Below are 17992 nucleotides of genomic sequence, written 5' to 3' on the forward strand. Positions count from 1 at the left end.
TGAGGAAGGGTCAACGGACCCGAAACGTTAACTCTGTTTTCTCCTCCACAGATGCTGCCAGACCTGCTGAGCTTTTCCAGCAACTTTGTTTTTGTTCCTGATTTACAGCATCCGCAGTTCTTTTGGTTTTTATCCATTATATTGAGGTTCTGCTGAAGTATCTAAGAACTCTGACAGGGGGATGGCAGTGGAATAGGGCACAGAGTAGAAGAAACTAAGGTGTAAGGTCCAATCAGATTAAATACCAAGATAGTCCAGAAGGTGGAGAAGACATGGGCAGGATAAGGCACGTGCAAGGACCGGAAAGCATTTTAATGCAAGAAGCCTGACTGGTATGGTGGATGAACTTAAACAGTATTAATCCACATGTGGGAATATGATATTGTTGCAATCACTGAGACATGGTTCAGGGAAGGGCAGGACTGACAACATTGTATTATTGATAAAGGAAACCATTGGTGCAGTAATGAGGGAGGATATCCTAGGAGGCTCATTTAATGAGATGGTCTCAATACAGCTTAGAAATAAAAATGGGGTGATTACTTTTCTGGGATTATACTACAGGCCTCCCAACAGTCAGAGGGAGATAGAGGATGATAATGTAGGCAATCACAGAATAGTGTGAAAGAAACACGGTTATAGTTGTAGGGGACTTCAGTATTGCTAATATTAACTAGGATCGCCTTAGTGTAAAAGAATTAGGTAAGTGGAATTTTTAAAGGAGAGCTTTTTGTGTCAGTATATAGAGACTCCTATGAGAGATGGGGCGGCTACTTGCAGGTAAGTGTATATTTGGAAAGTGGGAGTCTTAAAAGTAGTATAGTGAGATTTCAGGGCCAGCATGTTCTTCTAAGGGTGAAGGACCAGGGCAGTAAGTTCAGGGAACCCAGAATGTGAAGGGATATTGAGAGTTTGATAAAGAAAATGAAGGAAGCATGTGTTCAGGTACGGTGAATTAAAAACAGGGAGACCCTTCAAAAGCATATAGAGTGTAGTGGTTTGCTTAAAAATGACAGATGTGTCTAAGAATGGACAGCATAAGTTTAAGGTGAGGAGTAAGTAGTGTAGAGAAGATCTGAGCAATTTCTTTTTTCACTCAGAGGATGGTAGAAATATAGAACTACCTGAAAGGGTGGCAGATGCCGTTACTCGTGCAGCATTTAAGAAACATCTGGATGAGTACTTAAAATGCGAGGGCAAAGAAAGCTATGAACCACGTGGGGGTAAATGGGATTAGTGCAGTTTATTGTTTATTGGTCGGCATCGTCATGGTGAGCCAAAGGGACTGTTTCTTGCTGTATGAGTTTATGACTCTCTATGATTTGTTTCGCAACTTTGTTACACTCCTTTATGTTCACCTCCACCCAAAACAATGTCCCAAATGGCAAACACACTTTCTGAGCTACATTTATACCAATGTTTCCTTTTCTACATTGTGGTGAGAGAGACTGACTGAGTCCAGCACCATCGTCCTCACTTTGACTTTCCTTGTTGGAACTGCCATATAATCCATCATAGGGAAGTAGGAAATAAAACATTTTAGATCAGAGGGAAAAAAAAACAGTTCTTAGGCAGCATTGTGTGGAGGTGACAGGATTTGGCATCTGGCTGCAGAGCCAGTGAACAGATGCACTGTCTCCTTTTTTTGAAAAGCCCAGCACACCTTATGCCCCTCAGGCACCTGACTAGCTAGCAGCAGGATATTCAATGGGATTAAGGATCCCAGCAGTGCCATTCCCACTCACTGAGAGCTGCCATCAAATCAGAGGCTAGTAGCTTTCTCTTGTTACTAGTTGATTGAGGATGTGCCTAGCAAAGGCCAGCAATGGGGGACACAGAGTTCCGTTGCAGAGGATGGGTGGGTAAGCGGGGTGTCAGCAGCTAGCACAAGGAGTAGCTTGCAGTAGAGCCTCCCATTCCTGACGCTAAGTCCCTCAAACCGGTGCTGGAAGTCAGCCTAGTAAGAGTTAAGATGCTGACATATGGGCACTTGTGCTGCAGTGGTAGATCATAACTCTGGACCAGGAGACCTGGGTTGAAGTCTGATCTGCTCCAGAGGTACGTAATGACATCTCTGAACAGGCTGATTAGAAAATATCTAATGTCTTTTATGATTCTTCTTTAGAACAACTCACGAGAAGTCAGAGTCATAGAGTTGTACAGCACAGAAGACGGTGCAAGATTCTGCCCACAGTCTTTGTGGTTTCACATTTGCAGCATTTGGCATCATTATTCACTTACTTGGGCTTCTCAAGTGGTTCCGGTTCCTGCCGTCCAAGGCCAACGGGGCGTTTTTCAGCTTCCTCTACAGTCAGCAAATGCATTTCAGCCTCTAATTTACCCTGTCACAAAGGAGAACAAAGATTCATAAAGGCCCCTATTTTGTCTTTCAAAATTGTCTCCCGCATCTGCCCATGATATGACGGTCGTCTGCATTTAGTTGTCACAGTGGAAGAGGTAGCATGAGTCCTTGTTCCTGTCTGAGCCAATCAGGGTGCATTTAACATCTCCTGGAACTCAGCACACTCTCAGCCCTGCTCATCCATCCAGACTGGAGTGGAGCTTGATTCTAAAACTTTCTGACTCAGAACCAAGAGTCTTTACCAGAGACACAAAAAACACAAAACAACATGAAAATTTTGTAGGATGGAAGTAGACCCTTAAAGACATTACATAATTTTCCAAAACCTTTTCCATGTTTATAGAAATAGCAACATGTCAGAAAAGACCTGGCACTGAGTAACAGGAAAACATGAGTTATAAGCCACAAAGTTATAGCTCCCCTGAAGATTGTGTGTGGTGTGTGAGAGAGAGAGAGGGTGTGTGTGGGTGAGGGTGTGGTTGGTGGTGGAATGCAGAGTGTCAGCCAGGAGAAAGCTATAAAATTGCTCATCATGGAAAGGGATCATTGTCTGATATCTACATATCATTTCTTGCCCCAGCTATAATCTCACTCTTGTTGGGGAGGTATTGGGTGGCTTGATTGCCCATGGGTCTAAGTGGTGAATGAATGAGAGAGCCTCACTAAGTGTCCAGCTCACTATATGAAATTTGGCAGACTGGTCACCAGGAAAAAGGCCCTCCCCACAAAGATTTTAACCCTTGCCTCTCATCAGGCGCCTAACCATGTGACTGAGGCATGACTCCCAGATTCCCTCTAGTACTCACCACAGTCCCAGTAGTGGCCACAGCTCCCTGTGACACTGCTTTGACATGAACACTAACAACCATTTGGTTGGATGTCAGTTCCCTAAGGTGACACATTCATCAATGGGGATGAAGGAAGGCCCTCCTGAAGCCAATTAATACCTGAAAGCTGTTAAATGACTGTAGCATGAGCCAGCCAATCAGGAGCAGGCTCACTCCAACCTTTGCCCTGGAGGGAGGAAATTCTGCTCCAAGTGGAATATTCAGCCCAGAAAGACATTACCACACAGAAGGATGTTATTCAGGCCCTTTGAAAACAATAATGTATAATGGTTGCAGAATGAGGGAGCCTAATCCGCAACAAGTGGAGAGATCGGGTTGCCTACTACTACAGGATTTAATACAGGATTTCAATTTTCATCCCTAATTCTCTCCTCTACTGATGGAACTGATCCAGACCGGGGTACAATTTCATAGGCGTTCATTCACATCAGGGTACCTTTCCCATTGCACTGGACAACGTTACGGTGCTTTTCTCCAGTGGCTCAGTGGTTAGCACTGCTGCCTCACAATGCCAGGGACCTGGGTTCCATTCCACCCTTGGGCAACTGTCTGTGTGGAGTTTGCACGTTCTCCCTGTGTCTGCTGGGGTTTCCTCCAGGTGCTCCAGTTTCCTCCCACAGTCAAAAGATGTGCAGGTCAGGTGGATTGGCCATGCTAAATTGCCCATAGTGTTCAGGGATGTTTAAGTTAGGGAGATGGGTCTGGGTGGGATGTTCTAAGGGTCGGTCTGGACTTGTTGGGCCGAGGGGCCTGTTTCAACACGGTAGGGATTCTATAGTCTATGGTCCTCGAACTGAATAATGTTGGGGTAGTGTTCCCAGTTGGAACCCAGAGGTAAGGAAACACTTTACTGATGCAGGATGCCCACAGTCTCAGGTATCTCTCAGTTTGAGAAATCAGTAAGAATCAGCATCTCACCCGAAGGATGTAAGTGTTGTTAGAATTGTCAGTAAACTCAACATCTTCAATATTAACTTTCTTCTTTTTCTTCTTTTTCTTCTTTTTTTTGTTTTCTTCCTCTTTCTCCCCATCTTCTACCTCTTTCACTTTGATCAACGGCCACCATCCTCTCATCCGTTTATTTCTTATGATGGAAGTGCGTGGACCTGCTTTTTCTTTTGCCATCTTGATGGTACATTGTTTTGCTGTCTTTGCTCCTCGGACCATATCATACAGCTTCACTTCAATAGAACCTAGCAAGGCAGAAAGGAATTACTTACACAGTTTGTAATGGTTCACCTCTTACCACAATTACACTGATGATTATTGCTCCTGCCATCTTCTACACAGTTATCATTAGCAAAATCATGCAAGTGAGAAATTGGTTTCGAGTAGATTTATTTGTATTTTCAAAAAAATATTAAACTTTGGGAGACTGGTATTCTTTGAATGAACTGAACTCAGTGGTCAGTTTTCAAGCTTCACTGCCAGAAATCAGCTCAGGCAGGTTTTCACGATCAGAGATAAAAGGCAGTTGTTATGACTGCAAATTGGATTGAAGCCAAATTTTGAAAACACAAATCTAGTTGAATAGGATTTCAACACTTCCTTTGATGTTTTCTGTTTTCATTGACAGAAATGTTACCCTGTGTAACGAGACCATTGGGCCCACTGTATCTGTATTGATCATCCACATGAGCATTATGACAGTGCCATTTTCCTGGCTTTTCCCCCAACCCTGCAAACTGTTTCTATTCAAATAATTACATATTGCCTTCTTAAAGGCTTCAATGAACCTTCTCTACACTTCTAGGCAGTGCATTCTAGACCATAACTATTTGCTGCACAAAGGAGTTTTTTTTCTCACATTGCATTTGCTTCTTTTGCAAGTCACTATTAATAAAGTCTGGGAAACTCCACCTACTACATTCAATGAAATATGTGCACATACATCTGGGTATACTGCAGACAGCTGTCCTGGCTTATTTGTTAAATGTAAATAAGGATGAGAGAGACAGATTTTTAATCAGTAAGGGAATCAAGGTTAGAATCATAAAGTCACAGAGGCCTACAGTATCCAAAATGACCCTTAAGCCCATTGGGTCTGTGCAAGTCAAGAACCAGCACCTAACTATTCTAATCACATTTTCCAGCACTTTGCTTATAGCCTTATATACCAAGGCACCGCAAGTGTGTATCTAAATACTTCTTAAATGATACGAAAATTTCTGCCTCTAACACCATTCTAGATACCCACCATCCTCTGGGTGAAATTTTTTATGGTAAAAAGGCAGGAAAGTTTTGTTGAGCTTGATCACATCAACCATAATCACATTGAATAGCAGAGCAAACTCGGTGGACTGAATGGCCTTCTTCTGCTCCTGCATCTTCTCGCCTAACTGCTCCTGCACAACCTTTAGTATCCTTTAGTCTACATTGTTTTGCCATGTTCTTTCTAACAAATGATATCCCCTCACACTTCACCACATTGAACTTCATTTGACACCTATCTATCTATTCCAACAAGATGGCGATGTCCTTTTTAAGTTCCACACTGTCCTCATCACAGTTTGCAATGTTTCCAGGTTTTATATCATATGCAAGTTTTAAAACTGCCCCTTGTTCAAACTATTTGTATTTGTGATTTTTCTTATTTAGTTTCTGTTTGCAATGATTTTTGTGGCATTTATGTTTCTGCTTTCACCATTTGAGTTTGAGTTTCTGTTTCCATTTCACTGTTTGCACAACTCTCTGAGCCATCATTGAGGTGGTCTGAGGTAGATTGGTTCTATCACTGTCTGTTAATCCATATTTACCCCATGTTAATTCTGGATGTTAGTATACACATATATAGAGAATATATATTGAAGATTGCTTTACTTTCCTAACCTTGTGCAATAAAGTTTATTCTGCTTTGGAAAAACACGTGATCTCATGGCTGTATTCAATTTGTAAGCAACTGGGATTTCAAACTTTGATTACTTTAAACAAAAAAATTACTGTGGCATGACCAAATGATAACATTGGTATATCAGTATCATCACGGTTAAAACGCTGTAGAAAAGGGTTATTGTTCCTCTGAATGAGATTTCTACTTCATCCTTTCTCTGTAGCATTTCTAAATACACTGGGGGTATAGCTCAGTGGTACAACATTTGATTGCAGGTCAAGAGGTTTCCCAGCCCAAATCTGGGTACTCCCTTTGTTTATAGGCATCTTGACTTAACTTGAGATAGTAAGAACTGCCGATGGTGGAGTCAGAGATAACACAGTGTGGAGCTGGAGGAACACAGCAGGCCAGGCAGCATCAAAGGAGCAGGAAAGCTGATGTCCTGACCCGAAACGTCAGCTTTCCTGCTCCTCTGATGCTGCCTGGCCTGCTGTGTTGACTTAACTTGAGCTTTGTTTAAAAATTTGGGGCAACACGGAGGGTCAGTGGTTAGCACTGCTGCCTCACAGCGCCAGGGACCTGGGTTCAATTCCACTCTTGGGCGACTGTGTGGAGTTTGTACATTCTCCCCGTGTCTGCGTGGGTTTCCGGCCAGTGCTCTGGTTTCCTCCCACAGTCCAAATATGTGCACGCTAGGTGGATTGGCCATGCTAAATTGCCCATAGTGTTCAGGGATATGTAGGTTAGGTGTATTAGCCATGGGAAATGCAGAGTTACAGGAATGGGTCTGGGTGGGATTCTCTTCGGAGGGTCAGTGTGGACTTGTTGGACTGAATGGCCTGTTTCCACACTGTAGGGATTCTATGATACTTCTTTATTTCCCTCCTCAAAATATTTAATCCTTCTGTTTTAAAAGTAGTTACAATTCTGCAATTTGCAGTTTCAAAAATACTCCAAAAAATGTAATCATTGCTAATGCTGTTTTGATGATTTTAAATCTCTTAAGATAGTGATAGGATAGGACTTAGCATAGTTTTATGAAGGGGAGGATGGGCTTGACAAATCTGTTGGAAATTTTTGAGGATGTAACCAGGAAAAAGAATAAGAAAATGTCAGTGGACGTGATTTATTTGAATTTTCAGAAGTCTCACAATAAAATCCCATACAAAGATTAGTATGCAAAAAATTAAGGAGCATGGGATTGAAGGTCATGTACAGAAATGGATAAAAAAAATCTGATGGTAAACAGGAAGCAAAGAGTAGGAATAAATGGGTCATTTTCCTAATGGCAGGCAGTGGGGTACCACAGGGATCAGTGCTTAGACCACAGTTATTCACAATTGATATTAATAATTTAGATGAAGAAACTACCTGTCATAGTTTCAAGTTTGCAGATGATGCAAAAATGTGTGGGAGTGGGGTTTATGCTATGAGGACAATGCAGAGAAGATTCAGTGTGATTTGGACAAGTTAAGTGGGTAAATACATGGCAGATACGGTATAAATGTAAGGTTATCCACTTTGGTAGTGAAACCAGACAGGCAGATTATTATCTGAATGAAAGGGGGAAGTGCAATAAGAACTGAGTGTTCTTGTACACCAGTCACTTTAAGTGAGCATTGCAGGTCCAGCAGCTGGTGAAGAAGGCAAATGATGTGTTGGCCTTCATTCGTTAGAGGATTCGGGTACAGGAGCAGGGATGTGTTGCTGCAATTGTGCAGGGCCTTGGTGAGATCACACCAGGAGTATTGTGTGTAGTTTTGGTCTCCTTATCTGAGAAAGGGTGTTCTCACTACAGAGGCAGTGCAGTGAAGCTTCACCAGATAGAATCCTGGGACCGCAGGACTAACGTACAGAGAGAGACTTGATCACTTGGACTGTATTCACTTAATTTCAGAAGAATGGAGGCGGAAATTCTCTTAAAAACCTATAAATTTAACAGGGTTAGAAAGGGTAGATGCAGGAAGGATGTTCTCAATGACTGGGGAGTTCTGAACTAGGCGTCACAGTCTAAATATACAGGGTAAGCCTTTTTTTAAATTCATTTATGGGACGTGGGCGTTGTTGGCTGGCCAGCATTTATTGCCCATCCCTAGTTGCCCTTGAGAAGGTGGTGGTCAGTGGTCTTCTTGATCTGCTGCAGTCCTCCTGCTGTAGGTTGACCCACAATGCTATTAAGGAGGGAATTCCAGGATTTTGACCCAGTGACAGTGAAGGAACGGAGATATATTTCCAAGTGGTGAGTGTCTCGGAGGGGAACTTGGAGGTGATGATGTTCCCATGTATCTGCTGCCCTTGTCTTTCTACATGGAAGTGGTCGTGATTTTGGAAGATGCTGTCTGAGGATCTTTGGTGAATTTCCGCAGTGCACCTTATAGATAGTACACACTGCTGCTACTGAGTGTCGGTGGGTGGAGGGAGTGGGTGTTTGTGGATGTGGTGTCAATCAAGCCTGGATTATGACAAGATTCTTGAGTGTTATTGGAGCTGCACCCATCCAGACAACTGGGGAGTATGCTATTTGTGTGCAAGTAGTCCTGTTTGGTGGCTTCACCAGGTTGATACCTCATCTTCAGGTATTCCTGGTGCTGCTCCTGGCATGCCCTCCTGCATTCTCCATTGAACCAGGGTTGATCCCCTGGCTTGATGGTGATGGTAATGGTTGAGTGGGGGTAATCCAGGCCATGAGGTTACAGATTGTGCTGGAGTACAATTCTGCTGCTATTGATGGCCCACGGCACCTCATGGATGCCCAGTCTTGAGTTGCTAGATCTGTGCGAAGTCTGTCCCATTTAGCACGGTGATAGTGCTACACAACACGATGGAAGTTATTCTCAATGTGAAGGTGGGACTTTATCTCTACAAGGACTGTGCGATGGTCACTCTTACTGATACTGTCATAGACAGATGCATCTGCAGCTGGCAGATTGGTGAGGATGTGTTCAAGTATGTTTTCCCATCTTGTTTGTTCCCTCATCACCTGCCGCAGACCCAGTCTAGTAGCTATGTCCTTTAGGACCCAACCAGCTCAATCATAGTGCTGCTGCCGAGCCACTCTTGGTGGTGGACATTGAAATCCCCCACCCAGAGTACATTTTGGGCCCTTGCCATCCTCAGTGTTTCGTCTAAGTGTTGTTCAACATGGAGGAGTACTGATTCATCAGCTGAGGGAGGACGGTATGTGGTAATCAGCAGGAGATTTCCTTGTCCATGTTTAACCTGAAGCCATGAGACTTCATGGGATCCAGAGTCAATGTTGAGGACTCCTAGAGCAACGCCCTCCCGACTGTATATCACTGTGCTGCCACCTCTGCTGGCTCTGTCCTGCTGGTGGAACAGGACATATTGTCTGTAAGGTATGATTTCGTGACTATGACTATGTTGGGTTGTTGCTTGACTAGTCTGTGAGACAGCTCTCCCAATTTTCACACTAATCCCCAGATGTTAGTGAGGAGGACTGTGCAGGGTCGACAGGGCTGTTTCTGCCATTGTCTTTTCCGATGCCTAGGTTGATGCCGGGTGATCCATCTGGTTTCATTTCTTTGAGATTTTTTAGCAATTGGTACAACTGAATAGCTTGCTAGGCCATTTCAGAGGGCAGTTGAGAGTCAACTACATTGCTGTGGGTCTGGAGTCACATGTAGGCCAGATACGGTAAGTTTGGCAGATTTTCCTTCCCTGAACAACATTAGTGAACCAGCAGGATTTTTCCAACAAACAACAAAGATTTTGTCATCAGTAGATTCTCAATTACAGATTTTTTAAAACTGAATTCAAATTCCACCATCTGTCATGCTGGGACTCGAACCCAGGCCCTCACAACATCCATTTCTGAAGAAGGGTCTAGACCCGAAACGTCAGCCTTCCTGCTCCTCTAATGCTGCTTGGCCTGCTGTGTTCATCCAGCTCTACACCTTGTTGTCTCAGATTCTCCAGCATCGACAGTTCCTATTACCCCTCACAACATTCGCTGAGTTTCTGAATTAATAGTCTAGTGATAATACCTAGGACTGAGATGAGGAAAAATGTCTTCACCCAGAGAGTGGTAAGCCTGTGGAATTCTCTGCCACAGAAAGTTGCTGAGGCCAAATCATTGTATGTTTTTAAGGAGGGCTAAAGGAATCAAAGGATATGGAGAAAGTGAGAAAGTGCTATTCAGGTGTATGATCAGCCATTATCATATTGATTGGCAGTGTATGCTCAAAAAGCCAAATTGCCTATTCTGCTTCTAGTTTCTATGTTTGTATGTTTCTAACCCTGATATTGTCTTATGAAATCTCTTCTATCCCCTCACCATGGTTTTGACATATTTAAAAAGGGAACAAGGAAGGAGTTTTTGAAAAATGTCTGGAAGCAAACAGATTTGAAATACTTACCAAGAAAGTCATTTGCAGAAATCAAGTCATAATCCCAAAGTTGGAGCATGAGAACAGCAGGCTGTCGAAACTCAGACTCCTCCAAAGAGAAAATTGACTCTTTCTTCTTATAAACAATCTCCTTCTCTGTTGGCAAGTAGTCAAAACGGAAGACAAATCGCCAGTTGAAATTTCCTTCTCCAGTCAGAGAATTAAAGTGGACATCAGTCTCTTGTTTATCATCTTCCAAACCCTTTAACCATCTGTGAAATTAAACAGAAACAGTTTCGATGCTAAGATCCTCATGTCCCTAACGTATGTTTTGTATGGTGTATATGATGAAACCTGGTCCTTACTCTTGTTCCTACTTGTGATCATCATCTAGTTCCTATTTTCATGTGTCTGTATAAGCACTGGTTGAGAAAACAGTGGGATTCTGCTGTGAACTTTGGGTGACAGGCAATTCACGGGATGTGGGGCAGTGATAGATAAAAACTAATTGTAAAAGTTTCTATGGGTATGTAAGATTTGCAAAAATAAAAATAAAATAAAAATCAAACAGATTAATTAAATATAGGGAAGGAGATATAATGAGAAAAGAGGAAATGTTTGAAACGTTAACCATTATTTTTTCATTCATGAGATGTGAACATCACTGACTGGGTCAGCATTTATACCCATCCCTAACTGTCCCTGAGAAGGTGTTGGTGAGCTTCTTGTAGTTCATGGGGTGTAGGTATACCCACAGAGCAATTTGTATCCAGGCCAGCCACTGAGCCAGAAACCAAGATGGTTTGGGGTGGCATGGTGGCTCAGTGGTTAGCACTGCTACCTCACAGCGCCAGGGACCCAGGTTTGATTCCAGCCTCGGGCGACTATCTGTGTGGAGTTTGCACATTCTCCCCGTGTCTGCGTGGATTTCCTCCGGGTGCTCCGGTTTCATCCCACAGTCCAAAGATGTGTAGGGTAGGTGGATTGGCCATACTAAATTGTCCATAGTGTTCAGGGAGGTGTAGATTAGGTGGGTTATAGGAGGATGGGTCTGAGTGGGATGCTCTGAGGTTCAGTGTGGACTTGTTGGGCCGAAGGGCCTGTTTCCACACAGTAGGGATTCAATGATTCTATGAAGACATTGATCTTTATGGATAGAGCTTTTTAACTACTCAGCCTTCAGTATTGTGGTCAGTTGGCCAGCAGCAGAAATAGCAACGAGACTGGTTAAGAGCTACAATTTAGCATGCTGGTAATTTTGGACAAATTAGTTTAAACTCTGACCCAGGGTGTATGCTGTGAACAGCAGTTTCCTGTTTTGACCAAATGAGGGAGGTTATATGGTGAGCCAAAACTACTCCGACACTGAATGGGGAGGCATTGCATGTCAGCACCACATCTTGCTTGGGATCATAGTGTGCCAACACCTAAAACGATGATAGCTGCTTCTTTACTTCCCTAAAGGCTACATCTTGGCTACAAGACTATATCCAAGGTTGCCCCTTTCTCAATAGCAAATGGAAGGGATTACGTATGAATTTTCCATAATAATTCACCAACCTAAGGAAAGAGCTTAGCTCTAGTATAGATATGGAAGCCAGAGCATCTCTGATTGCCCTCACATTATCATCCAATGGGTATTACCTGGTCCTGTCAACTCTGTAGCCCAATCAGTTCACTTGGGGTGCCTGGAACACACATTTTTCCCTCCTAAAGTGTACACCCACCATGGAGAAATGTCAATGCTCTTTATCGGTCTTCCTGGTTATTAGCACATCATTGAGATAAATGGCGATCTGGGGTGGACCTTGTAAAATGTTCTCCGTCCTCTGCTGGAAAGTGGCACAGGCCGATAGCATATGCTTCTCAGACATTGGCTGATGCCAAATGAAGATATGCCCAGAAAGAAAGGGAAAATTTGGTGGTCATGTTTGGTGTGAGAAAATTCCACCATTATCTTTACAGACAAAAATTTGTAATACTAACAGACCACAAACCCTTCTACCCACCTACTAAATGAGGATGGGGCCATGCCACTCAAAGCTTCAGGTCGAATTCAGTGGTGAGCTCTTATTCCAAGCGTGTCCAATTACAAATTGGAGCACAGTACGGGAAGCTAAGTGGCAAATACACCACCAGTGGTGCCGCTACTAGAACAGTCCATTCTGGTTTTAAAATTTCTGGACACCCTTCTGGTCACCACTGGCAGCATCAGACTGTGGCAAAACTAAAACAGCTGGTGGTGATGGAGGAAACAAAAGGGCCATCCCAACCTGAACTGAAACTTTTCTGGACCTGGCCAGACCAGATCACCATACAGGATGGCATATTATGTGGAGCAAGAGTGAGTTTCCTGAGTAAAAGTCGCCATCGTATTCTGGCTGAACTCAACTAGGATCATCCAGGAGTTTCCAAAATGAAGATGTTGCCAAGAAGTCATGTCTGATGGCCAGGATTGGATGCTGACATAGTCACGTTAGTGGGGCAGTGCCCAGAGTGCCAACAATGACGCTGCCCGCAAATCCCGACATTCATGGGAATGGTTAGGTAAACCCTGGACTCTGTTACACATTGACTTTGCTGGTCTTTCCATGGTCAACGCTTTTACTCATTGTGGACATCCATTCAAAGTAGTTGGATGTGCATAGAGTTCATTTGTCAAAGATGGAGACAATGACTGAAAAGCTGCGAGCATCTTTTGCAATACCTTGAGTCCCGGAAGTGTTGGTCACAGGCAACAGGCTGTTATTTACCAGCACGGAGTTCGAGTATTTTCTAATGTTGAATGGCATTCACCATATAAGGACAGTTCCCTACCAACCATTGTCCAATGGTTTAGCAGAAAGAGCAGTCTAATCTTTGAAAACAGGATTAAAGAAACAGCTTCACTCAACACCAAACTGTTCCAGTTCCTGTTTGATTATAGGACCACTCCTCATGCAACTACAGGGACAGCTCCAGAAGACTCTGCACCAGGTTAAATCTGACCTTCCCAGATGTGGGGGAGTGAGTGAAATGGCATCAGGCATGCTAATGCCATATGCTGGACTCCTCAAAGTGAGAGAGGCAGTTTACTTCAGGGGACAAAGTTTGGTGTTGGAAGAACAGGAATGGACCTGCATGGGTAAGAGGCATGGTCAACGGAAAGTCAGGTCCCAGGATGTCCAAAGTTAGGGTAGGAGAGGCGGTCCTGAACAACCACGTGGACCACATGAAAGCTGCAACTTTGCAAATGGGGCAGGAGCAAAACGTACCTGGCCCCTCAGAACATTCGGCAAGGCTGTCAGAACCTGGTGGGTTCTCCCCCTCCACCCAGCATCAAAGAAACATCTGAGGACGAGATGGACACAACAGATGTCACACCTCAACACCATTACCACCTGAAGAAGAAAATGAATTTCGGCCAACACACTCTGGGCATAGGAGGCAGTTTAAGACTCCATACAGGCCACGAGTATCCAAGGCAGAGTCAGAGCAACTGGGTCTTGTGCAAATACCCCCCAGGAAAAGCTACTGGAGAAGGAATGGGCCTAAATCCCAGGATTTAAGGGGGGAGGGATGTAGAGATTGGAACGAGGTCAGCCAGGTGGATCTCATGGAATGTAAGCTCCCTGATTGGGGCTGTTCCAATTGGACCTAGTCCAATCAGGGAGTCCTGTCTGACAGATATAAACAGAATGTCACCGTGGTGGGGTGGAGTGCTTTATTTCCTCCTTTCTTCACGTAAGCATTTTGCTTGTTAATGGTTCTCTGGCCACATGGGTGTTTTCCTGGTGGTGGGAAGTATGAAATAGTGTTTGCGCATTGGTGTCTTTTTACTGAGTCACCGCACATAGACACACACAACACAGGCAACATGGGGAAAATATCAGCACTACTGCTGTACAGTAGTAGCATGGGGGGAAAAGCAGGAGATTCAGAAGGTCTTCTCATTCTAAAAAGGAAAGAAAAAGAAAAAATTGCAGGAGTATCAGGGTTTCTATTCAGTCTGGGAGCTAGCTCTGAGCTGGCTGGATCAGTGTGATGTACTGTGCACATGTAAATAAAGGGTGACTTGGTGATGAGATCCTGGCCTTCGGGGATTTGGTTCATCCACAACCACCCTCAGTCTTCTATGGTCAAGCCAATTTTGTATCCAACTTCCTAACTCAGTGTGCAGGCCTTGTGACTTAAGTCTGGACCAGCCTACCATGAGAGATCTTGTCAAATGCTTTAGTAAAGTCCATAAAGACAACATCCACTGCCCTACCCTCTTCAATCACTTCATGAAAAAAAAACTCAAAGCAAGTTTGTTAAACAAGATCTCCCCCACATATCTCTCCCTCCCTGATGATGCCTAATAAGTCAATTCTTCTCCAAATGTGCGTAAATCTTGTCCCTAAGAATCTTCTCCAATAATTTCCCTACCACTGATGTAAGGCTCACTGGCCTATAATTTCCTGGATTAAAATTGCTGCCCATCTTAAACGAAGGAACAACATCAGCTATTCTCCAGTCTTCTGCGACCTACCTCTATTGCAGGCCCCAGCAATCTTCAGATGCCTTTTAAATGTTGTAACTGTACCCACCTCCACCACTTCCTCTGGCAGCTCATTCCAACCATGTCCCACCCTCTGTATGAAAAATGTTCCCCTTGAGTACCTTTTAAATCTTTCTCCTCTCACCTTAAACCTGTTCTCTCTAGTTTTGGATTCCCCTACCCTTGGGAAAGACCTTGGCTGTTCATCCTTTCTATGCCCCTCATGATTTTATAAACCTCCACAAGGTCACCTGTCAGCCTCTGACAGGCCAGTGAAAATAGCCTATTCAGTCCCTCCCTATAGCTCAAACCCTCCAACCCTGGCAACATCCTTGTAAGTATTTTCTGAAGCAACCTCCACCTCTCTCTCTGTCTGGGAAAGGTAGAAAACCCAAGAAAGTTTAAAAGAAAGAATTTATTCAAGAGGAAATCTAAGTTCACCTGATCACCCATGAAAATGATGAATGACTGTCATTGCATAAAGAATAGCATCTCATTGTTGCAAAAATACAAAGGACTGTGAGGAAGGTATCCTCCCACCTCATGGTTTGGACCTTTGGCCTTTGAAGTATTGTTTATCCTGTCTACATTCTTTTCCTGCCGTTGTATATGTGTTAAACTGTTTGTCCTTTGTCTGTGTTAATCATGTTTGAGTGTGGATATGTTTGTGGTTTAGAACGAAGATGTAGAAGTACCAGTGGTGGACCGGAGTGGACAAAGTCAGCAGTTTGGCTTCCAGCCTAAACATATTAAAGAAGCCATCTCCCATGGACAAGCTCTGTGCATAGGCAGAATCTGCTCAGATGAGGAGGAACATGATTGACACCTGAAGGTTTTGAAGGACACCCTCATAAGCACGGGAAACAATGCTCAATTCATCGATAGCCAATTCTAACACGCCTCAGTGAAAAACCACAACGACCTCCTCAGAAGACGAACACAGGATACAGCCAATAGAGTACCCTTCATTGTCCAGTACCTTCCCTGAAGCAGAGAGACTACACCATGTTCTTCAAAGCCTTCAACATGTCATCAATGACGATGAGCATCTCGCCAAGATCTTCCCTATGCCTCCACTTCTTGCTTTCAAACAACTGCCAAACCTTAAATAGGCCATTGTTTGCAGCAAACTACCCAGCCTTCAGGACAACATCAACCACAATACCACACAACACTGCCATGACAACCTCTGCAAGACATGTCAGATCATCGACATGGACAGTACAATCACACGTGGGAACACCACCCAACACATGCACAGCAGATACTCATGTGACTTGGACAACGTTGTCTATCTCATACACTGTGGGCAAGGATGCCCTGAGGCACGGTAAATTGGCAAAACCATGCAGACGCTACAACAGATGAATGGACACAGCGCAACAATTGCCAGGCAGGAATGTTCCCTCCCAATTGGGAAACACTTCAGCAGTCAAGGACATTCAGCCTCCAATCTTTGGGTAAGCATCCTCCAAGGCAGACTTCGACATACACAACAATACAGAGTCACAGAGCAGAGACTGATAGCCAAGTTCCGTACCCATGAAGATGGCCTCAACTGTGATCTTGGAGTATATGTCGTACTGCAGGTGACCCCACCATACTAAATAAAAACCAAAAAAACTGCGGATGCTGTAAATCAGGAATAAAAACAGAAGTTGCTGGAAAAGCTCAGCAGATCTAGCAGCACCTGTGAAGAAAAAATCAAAGTTAACGTTTCGGACCCAAAACGTTAACTCTGATTTTTTCTTCACAGGTGCTGCCAGGCCTGCTGAGCTTTTCCAGCAACTTCTGTTTTTGAGCCCACCATACTGTTCTATATCTATAAAATCTTCCTTACCGTCCTGTTTTGACATCACCTTGATAAATTGTTATGATCTCTCCACCTTAATTAGTTTGTACAGTTTTGGATTACTTATTACTTTGATTAGACCCTCAGCATGCAACTTGTATACCTATTATGTTATTTCAGTCATTTGGTTTGTCTCCAGCACCACCTTATTTTTATTTTTTTGTATATATCTCTCTGCCTCAATTAACCTTCATTTGTTGTTCAGCTGTTGACACTTCACTCACCGTCTAATATTCTTGGTCGCCTGCAGAGACTTATCATCTGACACTCCACTCACACCAGTTGTATGATCTTTTAATCACTCTGCCCTTGATCTCTCTGTCTATAAACTCTGGGTCTGTGTGCCCTGCTCTCTCACTGCACCTGATGAAGGAGCTACACTCCAAAAGCTTGTGTGATTTCAAACAAATCTGTTGGACTATAACCTGGTGTCTTGTGACTTCTGATTTTGTGGTTTAGAGCAGGCTGAGTTGAAGTTGCATAAATTATGAATGCTTTCTTTTCATTGCTTTTGTTAAAATTGAGTGTGTTACTGAAGCAAACCTGGTGTGAACTGTTTTACATCCTAAGTAGCAGTCATTCAGGTAAATTGTCTTGATGGCTTCATTGGGATTTTACGCATGCATACATTTTGTGATGACTTGTGGAACAGTGGGCACAGGTCTTTTCTGTAAAGTTGTGACAACATGGTTTTATGTTAGAAAAGGAAAATCATTTAACTCTTTTAGAGTTTCTCTTGCAGATATAACTAGTAAGGTGGATAAGGAGGAAACAGTTGGTGCAGTGTATTTGGATTTTCAAAAAGCATTTGATAATATGTCATACAAGAAGTAGTAATCCAAAATTAGGACTCAAGGATTCAGGTAATGTATTAGCATGGATTAAGCATTGGTTAACATACATAAAACAGGCAGTTGGAATAAAAAGGACTTTTTCAGTTCAGTGGATTACCACGAGTTTGGGCTTTAGCTACTTAAAGTCTATATGAAAAATTTAAATGAGTGGCTGAGAATAATGCATCCAAGTTTACTAATGAAACAAAGTTAGGTAGGAAAGTAGATTCTGAAGAGAATTAAAAGAAGTTGTACGGAGATAGAGATACCAAGGCGTAGAGCTGGATGAACACAGCAGGCCAGGCAGCATCAGAGGAGCAGGAAGGCTGACGTTTCGGGCCTAGACCCTTCTTCAGAAGAAGGGTCTAGGCCTGAAACGTCAGCCTTCCTGCTCCTCTGATG

At 43.4% G+C, this 17992-nt stretch overlaps 1 protein-coding gene across 1 annotated transcript in view; it reads right to left on the reverse strand.

Moving 5' to 3' along the window:
* Positions 1 to 2230: 2230 nt before the first annotated feature.
* LOC109915181 (fer-1-like protein 4) overlaps positions 2231 to 17992 on the reverse strand; it is a 223800-nt gene continuing 208038 nt past the window's right edge. Inside the window, exons 38-40 of the mRNA XM_048608493.1 lie at positions 10417 to 10658; positions 4129 to 4403; positions 2231 to 2342 (exon numbers count right to left, since the gene is read on the reverse strand). Of these exons, the coding sequence (XP_048464450.1) occupies positions 2238 to 2342; positions 4129 to 4403; positions 10417 to 10658 (622 nt within the window). The 3' untranslated portion in view covers positions 2231 to 2237. The remainder of the gene's footprint in view (positions 2343 to 4128; positions 4404 to 10416; positions 10659 to 17992) is intronic.

The sequence above is a fragment of the Rhincodon typus genome, chromosome 19 (genome assembly GCF_021869965.1).
Source record: "Rhincodon typus isolate 14 chromosome 19, sRhiTyp1.1, whole genome shotgun sequence".
Classification (NCBI taxonomy): Eukaryota; Metazoa; Chordata; class Chondrichthyes; order Orectolobiformes; family Rhincodontidae; genus Rhincodon; species Rhincodon typus.